At 43.6% G+C, this 12,541-nt stretch overlaps 1 protein-coding gene across 1 annotated transcript in view; it reads right to left on the reverse strand.

Annotated features, from left to right (window-relative positions):
• SLC2A9 (solute carrier family 2 member 9) overlaps nucleotides 1-12,541 on the reverse strand; it is a gene marked incomplete at its 3' end in the record, with an annotated part of 191,731 nt that overhangs the window by 131,384 nt on the left and 47,806 nt on the right. Inside the window, exon 5 of the mRNA XM_040238338.1 lies at nucleotides 11,684-11,829. Within this exon, the coding sequence (XP_040094272.1) occupies nucleotides 11,684-11,829 (146 nt within the window). The remainder of the gene's footprint in view (nucleotides 1-11,683; nucleotides 11,830-12,541) is intronic.

Genomic DNA, 12,541 nt, shown 5'->3' on the forward strand with positions numbered 1-12,541 from the left:
AAAGGAGATCCAACCAGTCTATCCTAAAGGAAATCAGTCCTGAATATTCATTGGAAGGACTGATGTTGAAGCTGAAGCTCCAATACTTTGGCCATCTGATGCAAAGAACTGACTCATTTGAAAAGACCCTGATGCTGGGAAAGATTGAAGGCAGGAGGAGAAGGGGACAACAGAGGATGAGATGGTTGGATGGCATCACCAACTCAAGGGACATGAGTTTGAGCAAGCTCCAGGAGTTGGTGATGGACAGGGAGGCCTGGCATGGTGCAGCCCATGGGGTTGCAAAGAGTTGGACATGACTGAGTGACTGAACTAAACTGAGGATGAGTAAAAGATGAAAAGAGATTTTAAAAATATAGATTAAGCATTAGTCTAGATAAATCTCATCTCTGGCTGTAAGTATATAAATCTAAATAAGACACTACTGAATCAAATTCAACAACATTTAAAAAATGTTTGATAGTGACCAATAAAGATATATCCCAGGGATGTGAGGATGGTTTCACACAAGGCATTCTAATAGTATACCATATCTAATAATTGATTGTCAGGTAACAAAGACGCATCATTAGCCTAATAAAAACTAGAAGATATTTTCCACATTGCTGATAGTCTATAGAAACTAAGATGAGAGATATAATTCCTAACCAAGATAAATAATATCCATTTTAAATTGAAAAATTAACATATTTAAATTAATGATGAAACACAATAAGTATTTCCAATAAAATAGGGAAAACCAAGATGCCCCCTGAAGTCAACATTATTAACATAGCCTGGTCAATCCAATTAGACATGAACGTCAGTAAAACAAAAAAAAAGGAGAGATTAATTATCAGAAAGGAAGAGACAAAATTGTCAGTCTTTACAGATGCTATCAGTAATCACTCATTTGAATTGTCTGGATAAACAAATAAGCAACCAAAAAGTATAAGAAAGTAAAAGAGAGTTCCAGACTAACATATATAATCAGTAGTTTTCCCATATTTTGTTAACAACCAAACATAATGGAAAAAAACTCCAGTAGCATCAAAAAGATAGAAGATAACTATAATTAACAAAAAATTAATCCCCCTTTTGCTTAGTTAGAAATACAATAGCAATAAAAATAGCTGAGTGATAATAAGAAAATCTAGATAAGAAGAAGGCATCATGTGTTTCTCAGTGGAAATAATGAGTTATGAAAAACAATCTTAATTGGGTTCAAACAGTTTAACACAATTCCAGTCACAGCTTCAAAGACTTTTTTGTGTTGAAAATAAAATAGTTTTAAAGTTCCCATGGGAGAATATACAAGTGAATGTTTCCAGCACAGTTTTGAAAATCAATACTAGCAGGGACAGTATTAAACATATAATAAAGTTACGATCGTGCAAACAAAGTATGAACACTAGAATAGAAATGAAGGAACAAAGTGGATGGCCCAGAAGCAGAAATTCATGTATACTGTGAATATGATGTGTACTAAAGAAACCTTAAAAGTCAACAGAGGAAACGCTTGGATTAAAGAGTAGTTTAGGAAAAAGTGGCAAGAGAGGTGGGAAAAAGATAAGTGCAAATGCTTCATACCACATTCTAAAATAAGTCAAAAGATTTTAAGAATTAAATGTAAAAACGAATACCATACATGACCCACATATAAATACAGATAAAAATTTATTGTATTTCTAAGATAAAAACCAGTGGAGGAAATCTCAAAGGAAAAGAAAGACTTCGTTATATTTAAAGATATATTTTAAAAATCCACATATTGAAAATAAAAAGGAAACTAAATGTAAAAATTAACCAAGCCATAAAAATATATGCCACAAATATATCAAAAGGTTAATGAAAGCAAAAGAGGTTTTAAAAATTACTAAGAGAGTCATTAGCATCGGTAATGAACTCCTCAAAGACACCTGTATTCTAATCTCTGGAACTGTGAATATCAAATTATGTGGCAAAATATTTTTTTGCAGTTAAAGATCTCCAGATGGGAAGATTATCCCAAGTTATCTGGGCCACAATCACAGGTGTTCTTATAAGAAGGAGGCGTGAACTAAGCATGATGCCTGCCATATCAGTAAATAAAGGATGTCACGGCCATCAGTGAATGCAGCCACCCCAATGACAGTGAGCCCTGAGGGAACTTGAAACAGAAACAAGGACTGTCCACCATCTAGCTTTCTTCAGGACTGCAGCCACCTCTGATGGTAAACCCTGAAGAAGCTCAGGATGGGAAAACACAGGATGTTGACCCCAGATGGTTGAGGTGCATATCAAAGGAATGAGTTCAGTGAGCCCAGACTCTTACATCTTCCCATACATAAAAGAGCTAATTCCTTAACTTGGGACAATTGGTTTTTTTTTAATTAGCAATAATCTTTTGATGTTTCTACTTCCTGCCCTTTGTTGCAAAAACTCCTATATATTTCAGCTCCTTCCTTGCCTCTTCAGAGCAATTTTCTTGGGTTGAGATGCTATCTTCCAGGCTTGAAGTCCTAAGAATGTCCACAGAATAAAACATAGCTCTCAACTTTTAGGTTGTGAATTTTTTTTTTTTTCAGTTGACAGAGACAAAGGGAAATGTGACCAAAGAAAGGAGGGGAGGAGGCGGTGTGATCACAGAGTCAGAGACGGGAGCAACAGGGCCACAAGCCAAGGAATGCCGGCAACCACCAGAGCTGGAAGAGACAGGGATAGACTCCTCCTCCTCAGAAGGGCCCAGACTTTCTGACACCTTGAAATCATCCCAGTGAAACCAGTTTTTTTAGGGGAACTGCTGACTGAAACCACCTGCCTTGGCCAGATCCGACAGTAACCACTTGCAAGAGTAATCTTACAGGAGGAGGTCCTGGTAAGGAACTTGGAACTAACAAGCTACCACCAACAGGGATAATTCAGAAAAGGTCAAAAGGAAAAAGGAGATGCCAGCCCATAAGTCTTACCAACGTCCAAGAATCCTCACTGGAATCTATCTTGGCCAAGCGATGCCTGCACCACTAGGAAGGACCCTGGTCAGAATGATTGGCCAGAGACAACCCAGAAACTAATCCCATCACCATAAACCCGAGACTGTGAGCCACGTGGCCAAGCAGTTCCCTTGGGTTCCCTTACCCTGCTGCTCTCCACCTGGGCGCCCCTTCCCAATAAAGTCTCTTGTTTTGTCAGCACGTGTGTCTCTTTGGACAATTCATTTCTGATTATTAGACAAGAGCCCACTCTTGGGTCCTGGAAGGAGGCCCCCTTCCTGCAACACTTTTGAACTTCTGGGGTCCAAGAATAAATTTCCATTTCATTTGTGGTGATTTGTTACAGCACCAACAGAAAACTAATGCACTTATGAAATATCGAACCTTGCTAATAAGCACAGAAACACAAAATGGTATTTATTCTAAAGCAACACTATATTGCTTTTACCTATCAAATATCCAAGTTATTTAAATGCTACGGATGACAAAGGCATAATGACACCATGTGCTCTTGTATGCTGCTGGTGGGAAAGCAAATTGAGGTGGCCTTTGGAGAAAGATTTGATATGCCTAAAAGCCTTAGATAAATGTATATTCTTTGACCTGTTGTTTTCATTTTTAGGGTGCTAAACCACAAAAATAGAGATTTGAATAATGATTTATGTAGAAGATTGTTCATCCTAAGTTTAAAAATTCAGTGTTTCAATAAGAAACACAATTGAAATGTCCAGCAAATAAAAGAATAATGAAACAAATTATGGTAACTCAGAATAATGTACAACTATTATTAAAATTATCTTGACAAATTATTTTAATGACTTGTTCACAACATTGTGTTGTGAAATAATCAGCTTGCAAAAGGTTATGAATGTAATGAACCAAATGTGTTTGTGTGTGTGTATATAAATTTATCTGACTAAGGCCAGTGGCTAAGACTCTGCACTCCAATGCAGGGGGTGCCCAGGTTCAATCCCTGGTCAGGGAACTAGAGCCTATATGCCACAACTAGGATCTGGCACAGCACAAAAATCAAATAAATATTTCCCTATGACTGATTCATGTTGATGTCTGACAGAAACCAACACAACTCTGTAAAGCAATTATGCTCCAATTAAAAAAAAATTAAGATAAAAAAAATGTGAAACTGTTAAAGTGCTTATTTAGCAATGGTGAGATATAGACATTTTAATGTTTTTATTTATCAATTTCTTCTATACTGTGGAAGAATAGATATGGATGCAACATAATCATAAAAATCAAGCAAGTTAAAAGAAAGGAGTTGAGAGATTTATGAAAAATATCTGTTTCCATATGGTTCATGTTAATGTAAATTCAGGAACAGCAAAAGCACTCAATAATGGGCAATAGCTATAGCGCACCTTTGTGATAGAATATAATGTAACACTGAAAATGGATTTATGAGAGAAATGACTTTGATAGGGTGGTGATTTTTTAAAAAGCAAAACACGAAGCTAAGCACAATGTTATCTCTATTGCATAACAGATAAAAATATAGACAGTAATAGATGTAGCTGCCTTCCCTAACACGGCAGAATGTCAAGTTGCTTTATTTCCTTTTTTTATTTCCCTAGTGTTTCAAGCTAAGCACTAAACATTTGTGCAAAGGAACCAACTAGACGGAAGTCGTGTGTGAAGCGTGTCCCCACTGGAGCACTGATGAACTCTGAGCTCCCACTTCTTTCTTGGCTGCATCCTCATCCGGAACGAATGCTCTCCCAGGCATATGAAACCATTAATTCATGGCCTGAAGCTGTTCCCATATCTCCCTACACTTCTGCCTACAATTTTTATCTCAGTTCCTTTCTTCTTTATCATTTTAGGAGAAACAGCTAATTAATATGCTTTTTGAAATATTCTTTGGAAATATAAAATGTCACATAAATGTTGAATCCCACAATGTTTTAAGATGCATCTTTGATTAAATTGAAGGCACCAGCATTAATTCCTACGTTTATTTCCCTCTCTTGCCTTCTGGAGTCTGTTCTAAAAGCCTTCTTGCTACTTCCTCCAGCCTCTGCCTTTCAGAGCAATTGCCTGTATTGAAGCACAGCTTTTCTCTCTTTAATTCTCTTTTAGAAACTCGGTCGTCTCTTTGAAGGTAAATGAAATTCGATTAAAATAGAGAAAATGAAACGCTGACACTTAGTGAAATAACTGTGGATCTCACTTGGCTGGAGTATTGCAAATCCCCAAAGAGATGAAAGAAAATTTCCCATTTTACATCCTTCCCTGTATTAGAAGCCCCAAATCCAACTTCCCTGAGCATGAATATGAAAAAAAAACAACAAAAAAAGACATTCACTGAGTTACTCACATATCCTCCAAGATTACCTGAAATAAATCCAATCTGATGGGAAAAGACAGTCTATAAGGATGAATAGCATTACCTTCTCAGCTGGCTTGGGGTCAGAAAGTGGGCATGGGTGCTGTGCTCCTTGGCCAGCATCGTGCTTGTGAGCTTTCTTGCTGCCAGGAGAGACAACCCTCTCCTGGGAGCCCAGGTACCTGGGTCTTGAATCAGTTCTGCTTTTAAGTTGCTCTGTGACTTGGGCAATTCATTTCAATGAATCCTTGCAAAGTTGCTTCTCCTCCAGGGCTCCTTATCTTAGCATCTGCTACTGCCATGCTACCTGAGTGATATGCCAGAACCCAGAATTATCCTTGACTCCTCTTCCCTCAGGCCCTACATCCCATCACTGCCTAAGCCATCTCACCCACCCATTCCTTGCCTACCGCTATCACTCTAATCCAAGCTCCCAGCATCTCTCCTCTGGACCAGTGCAATTTCCTTGCGCTTTGTTGGGATCCAGTCCTTTCCCCAAAAGTCTTTTTAAGTGCTCATCTTATTCTGTTATTGCCTTACTTCAACCTGTCAAGGATTTCTCATTGCTCTTCGACAAAGATAAACCTCCATAGGCACACAAGTTCCCATCAAAGTATGTTAAAAAAAATGGCCCACAGGCTGACCCAAACCCAAACAATTTTCAGTTATTTAAAAATCAAGAAATGTGACATAAAAATTCAGACTTCTAGCTTCTCTTGAAAATTGGATATGACTCAGCTGGTAAAGAATCCGCCTGCAATGCGAGAGACCTGGGTTTGATCCCTGGGTTGGGAAGATCCCCTGGAGAAGGGAAAGGCTACCCACTTCAGTATTCTGGCTTGGAGAATTCCATGGATTGTATAGTCCATGGGATCATAAAGAGTCAGACACGACTGACTGACTTTCACTGTAAATGCTATCACCTTAGTCAAGCAGAGGTTTTCCTGGCGGCTCAGATGGTAAAGATTCTACCTGTAATACAGGAGACCTGGGTTCCATCCCTGGGTTGGGAGGATACCCTGTAGAAGGGAATGGCTACCAACTGCAATACTCTTGTCTGGTAAATTCAATGGACAGAGGAGCCTGGTGGGCTACAGTCCATAGGGTCACAAAGAGTTGGACACGACTGAGCGACTAACACACACACGAGTCAGTCAAGTACCTGTCGGGGAAATAGCAGTACCTGTCTACCCTCACTGGACAGGTCTACAGTCTCCACTGAGCCTCCTCATCTTGCTCACCCTTCACTACACTCACTGTTCAGGTGTGTTACCTTTTCCGTAGCACCTCCCTCTCTCTCTCGGTGCTCCAGTTCCCCTAGGGTTTCTGCCTCTCAACAAATGCCAGGGCCTTCACTTATACTGTTCCCTCCACTTGGAACACCCTTCCCAACTCTGCTTCTTTCCCTCTTTCTCTCTCTCTCTCCACCACTTCCCCACCTGGATAAATCCTATTCATCCTCAAGGCATGAGTTTGAGTGTCATTTCTTCCAGAAAACCATCTCAGACCCCCTATTCTAGGACAATGCCCTACTTTTACCCCATCATGCTGACCACTGGTTAACTGTCTTTCCTGTGAGCTCCCCAAGGGCAGGGAGTAGTCTGAAATCCTCAGCTCATGACCAACAGCCACCAGCCCAACACCTGTCCCAGAGAGAAGCTTTCTAAATATTTTCTGAATGAGTGAATCAACTTGAAACCTCTGGGCTTAGTATACATAAACATCAATAAGACATGACCTACTACAGGACAAAGCAGAAGCAAGCAGAAATAACAGCATGGACAAGTATGCATAAGGTGATCATTCCGGGGACATGCTGAACGGGTCACTGTCTGCCAGGGATATCCCCTTGGAGGAATTTATGCTGGAGTGGAGCTCGGGGATTTGGGACTTGTGAGCATTCCTTCTCAAGGAGGATACTGGCTCATGGAGGCGGATGACCTGTCTGAGGTCACACAGTCGCTGCAGACGGTGAGCAAGATGAAGGTACAGACTGTACCTGGCTCATGTTTACCATCAAAGCAGCTCCAGCACCCAAGTGAGTGATTAGCAAGTGCACTGAGTGCGTGGGATGAGTGAAGGAAATGAGAAGATAGAGGTTCCGGAAAGAGCTGAGACCTGCTCTGCACTGAATGAGACCCCGTCAAATTCATATGTTGAAATCCTCACCCCCAGGATTATAATATTAGGAAGTAGCGCGTTTGGGAGGTCATCAGTTCATGAGGATGGAGCCCTCATGAATGGGATTAATGCCTTTAGAGGAAGACACACAAGAGATGACCTCTCTCCCCACTGTGAGGACACAGTGAGAGTGTGGCTGTGGGTACAAGGCAGGATGAGCCCCTCACCAGAAACTGACCATGTGGGCACCTTGATCATGGACTTCTAGCCTCCAGAACTGTGAGAAATAAGTTTCTGCTGTTTATAGCCACTAGTCTATGGTATTTTTGTTGTTATTTTTGTCAGTCACTCAGTCGTGTCGAACTCTTTGTGACCCCATGGACTGTAGCCCGCCAGGCTCCTCTGTCCATGGAGTTCTCCAGGCAAGAATACTGGACTGGGTTGCCATTTCCTCCTCCAAGGGATTTTCCAGACCCAGGGATCAAATCCATGTCTTCTGTATTGCAGGCAGACTATTGACCTTCTGAGCAACTGGGGAAGCCCATATAGCAGCCCCCAAAGGACTAAGACCCCTGTGGTCTTTGTCCTGGTTCTGGGATGTGTGTCCTCAGTTGTTAAGTTGCGTCCGACCTTTTGTGACCCCACTGTAACCCGCCAGGCTCCTCTGTCCAAGGAATTTCCCAGACAAGAATACTGGAGTGGGATGCCATTTCCTTCTTCAGAGGATCTTCCTGACCCAGGGATCAACACAAGCCTTCTGCATCAGCAGGCAGGTTCTTGACCACTGACACCAGGGAAGTCCTGTGGTTCTGGCACCGAGCTACTAAAATCCTTGGTATTTCCTAATTGATGAGTTTATGTCAATGAGGTTACTTTTGGACTACACCTAAGGATGGGGGCTTGTTGCCAGGTGTATCAACCAATTAATTAGAAAGTTGGAACTTTTGGTCTCGCCCTCTAGACATCTGGGTAGGGGAGAGACGCTGGAGATTGAGTTCAATGCCAATGACCAATGTTTACTCAATCATGTCTATAGTGAAACCTCTGTTAAAACCCAAGAGGATGGGGTTTGAAAGGCTTTCTGGTTGGTGAACCTATTTTTAAAACATGGAAGCCCCATACCTTTTCCCACACCTTGCCCTAAGCAGCTCTTCCATCTGGCTGTTCTTGAGTTACATCCTCTTATAATAAACCATTATGTAGTAAGTAAACTGGTTTCCTGAATTCTGTGAGCCAATTTTGCAAATTAATTGAACCCAAGGAGGGGTCCTGGGAACCTCTGATTTATAGCCGGTAGGTCAGAAACACAGGTAAAGACCTGGACTTGAGATTAGCATCAGTCTGGTGGGACCGAACCCTTAAGACCTGTAGACTCTGACACTGTGTCTGGGTAGATAGCGTCAGAACTGAGCTGAAGTGTAGGACACCCGGGCTTCCCTAGTGGCTCAGCAGTAAAGAATCCACCTGCAGTGCGGGAGCCTCAGGAGGAGCGAATTCGATCTCTGTGTCGGGAAGATCCTCTGGAGAAGGGAATGGCAACCCACTCCAGTATTCTTGCCTGGGCAATGTCATGGACAGAGGAGTCTGGTGGGTTACAGTCCATGGGGTCGCGAAGAGTTGGACAAGTCCCTTGGACTGCAAGGAGATCCAACCAGTCCATCCTGAAGGAGATCAGCCCTGGGTGTTCTTTGGAAGGAATGATGCTAAAGCTGAAACTCCAGTACTTTGGCCACCTCATGTGAAGAGTTGACTCATTGGAAAAGACTCTGATGCTGGGAGGGATTGGGGGCAGGAGGAGAAGGGGACGACAGAGGATGAGATGGCTGGATGGAATCACCAACTCGATGGACGTGAGTCTGAGTGAACTCTGGGAGTTGGTGATGGACAGGGAGGCCTGGCGTGCTACAATTCATGGGGTCACAAAGAGTCGGACACGACTGAGCGACTGAACTGAACTGAACTGAAGTGACTTAGCACACACGCACACAAGCAGGACACCCAGCAGGTGATGTAGGGAAAGGGTCCACAGGGTGTAACTGGAGTCAGAGTCTTAGTCACACTCCCAGAGAATCCAGAGGGTCCCATCTGGACTGTGTAAGACGCACCCCACATGTAGGAGTGCAGGCAGGCAGATCCAGGTTCCAGCTTCAGCTCCAACAATTCATTTTTTTACTAGTTAGTTCTATGCCTTACCTCTCTCAGCTCATGTTTCCACGCCTATAGATATGAGCCACTCACACAGCAACTGTCGGGTATGAACGGCATTAAAGATGTGCTTCACTCAAGCACCATCGATATGAGTCTTTGTTAGGTTTGTTTCGGTTGCCGCCTGCCTCCTGCTGGGAGGCAGCCCAGGGCAGGGTTGGTCAGCCCTCTGTTCAAATGGCCAGAAGTGGTGGCCATTCAACGCTGACCATCAGCCATGGTTTATTCTCCTCCCTCCTTGTCCTCTTGGGGGAAGGGGGAAGAGGATGACTCTGCTCCCCTAGGAGGCATCGTCACCATTCTCCCTCCCTCATCCTCCCTGGACACTCAGGCAGCAAGGCTGTGGGTTCCATCGCCCTCCTCTCTCTCCTCAGGGCCACTGTTTCAGTTCCCACCTCATCCTTCCCTGGCCAATAGCAAGTCCCAGTTAGGTCACTCTCCATCCTCTGACTCCTCCCCCTCTAGCCCACACCTGCCCCCATCTCCCCAGAGCCAGCTTCTCACTCAGGTCTGGCTAGGTCACTCCCCTGCTCTAGCGTCGCCCAGGGCTCCCTACTGCCCCAGGAGGAAGTCCTCTGCAGGTCCACGAACAGGTGCCTTGCCTCTCACCTTCCCCATCCCAGTCTTCTCTCAGCCCCCAAGCTGCTCCCAGGTCTCTCATAGCCCCATTCCCATCTCAGGGCCTTTTCTTTAGTTATTCCCTTTCTCTTCAGGGTCTTCTCTCCAAACCCCCTCATCACCTGCCTAACTGCTCACCCTCCCGGGCTCAGTTTAGAGCCACTTCTTCTGGGCGGCCCCCCTTGATCACACCCTTCCCCACCCCAACCTGGGCAAGGTGTTCCTCCTTGCTGAGGCCATGCAGCAAGTACATGGTTGTGCTGGGATTTAAAGTCAGGCCTTCCTGCTTCCAAAACCAAAAGCCAACCACCAAAGACTGTGCAATTAGATATGAATGTGGGAAAGAATTCTAGATTCTTTCTAGTTTTTGCCATTACAAAAAAAAAAAAAAAAACTGCCGTAAGCATTTGTGTACATATTTTTGTACAAACCTAATTTGAATTTCCCTGGGATATATGCCTGCTAGCACAATTGATAGGAGGTATGGTAAAGGAATTTTTAGCTTTTGAGAAACTACCAAATGCTTTTTCCTTAATGGCCATGTCATTTCACATTCTCACTAGCAATTTAAGAGTGATTCAGCTCTCTGAAGGATTGCTGGAATCTGGTGCTTTTACAATACATATTTCCCAATGGATCAGTGGTAAAGAATCCGCCTGCCATGCAGGAGACACAGGAGTTGTGCATTCTATTCTTGGATCAGGAAGATCCCCTGGAGGAAGAAATGGCAACCCACTCCAGTGTTCTTACTGGAGAACAATCTCATGGATCGAGGAGCCTCGTGGGCTATAGTCCATGGGGTCACAAAGAGTCAGACACAACGGAGCAACTAAGCACATGGGTAAGAAAGACTCAGGAGTGAGGTAGAGCTGAGCCAAACACTGGAGAGATGCCCAAAATATATTAAATGAAGACAGCAAGTAGCAGAAGAATGTATTGGGTTGGCCAAAAAGTTCGTTCGGGGTTTTCCATAAGATATTCTGGAAAATACTTATGGAACTATTATGGAAAATATTCCATAAGATATTATGGAAAACCCAAACAAACATTTTAGCCAACCCAGTGTATGGCATGATTCCATTAAAATAGAAAAGAAAACTACGTGTATATAAGTTATCTAAGCAAAGTCAAAGCCTAAATGAACGTAAGTGATCTCTTAACAACAGCCATTGGGCGAATGAATTCATACATTCTGTACGTTTTGAATTGGTTTGTATATTCTTTATTTTCTAAAGAGATAATCAAACCCAATCAAAGAAACTCAGCAACAACTTTTCTCCAATAATAAACAAAACCCTTGAGTGCTCAAGAATTCTGAGGCTAGGGACAAAGTTTTGGAGGAAGGTCTCACCTCTGACTGCCCTTCATCTGGCAAGGGACAAGGGGATCGGGGATGGTGACATGAACTGAGAACGAATGTGTTTGGCTGGGAAGCCACACTTACCTTTCCCAGCAGCTCCGGGAGGCCCAGCAGTTGCCCCGCGAAGACGCCGATGCAGATGAAGATGGCGGTCACCTGCCCCAGAGAGCCGCGCATCTCCTTGGGCGAGATCTCACTCACGTACATGGGGAGCACACTGAGGGCGATGCCTGTGGAGGAAGCATGGCGCCGTGAGAGAGCTGTCCCCTTCACAGAAGATGCTGGTCGCGGTACCTCCTTCCGCTTGGCCCTTGACAAAAAGAGCGCTGTAGCCACAGTACCAATGTGCTTCAAGTTAGGTTGGATTCACACCAGTTTCTAGCCTTCAGAGAACCCTTCCTGTGAAGGGCTGCCCCAGTTTATAAGCTGAGCACCTCAGGCATTGCATCTCAGCCCAGGATAACTTTCTGGTTCCACACACAAGGCAAGCACGCCTCAGGTGCAAAGAGACAGCATTATCTCTGAAGTGGCGACATAAATCAGATGCTATTTGAATTTTTATCCCCAACACACATACTGAGATCACCGGTCCTCATGGAAAAATCAAGCAACCACAGATCAGTTTGGCACATGGTTGCTGAGGAGCAGCGGAGTAAGAGGAATCTGCAGGATTCAAGTCTCACCGCCCTACTTTCCTCTCTAGGTGGCCTTGGGAGTAAACTGGCTTCTCCTAGCCTCTGCTTTCTCATCTGTGAAAGAAAGGTCATGATAATTGTCTATTCCTATTGTGGTGGGAACACTAAGACTACATACAAAGCCAGATACAAAGCATCTGGCTCATGCGGGGTCATTGGATAGACATTTGGGAAACTGTTAGGTCCTCACCCTGACATTCCTGCTACCCTCTAGGGATAATTATCATTACTTCCCTGGTGGCTCAGG

Source organism: Oryx dammah, unplaced genomic scaffold (genome assembly GCF_014754425.2).
Source record: "Oryx dammah isolate SB20612 unplaced genomic scaffold, SCBI_Odam_1.1 HiC_scaffold_3, whole genome shotgun sequence".
In the NCBI taxonomy this organism is placed as follows: Eukaryota; Metazoa; Chordata; class Mammalia; order Artiodactyla; family Bovidae; genus Oryx; species Oryx dammah.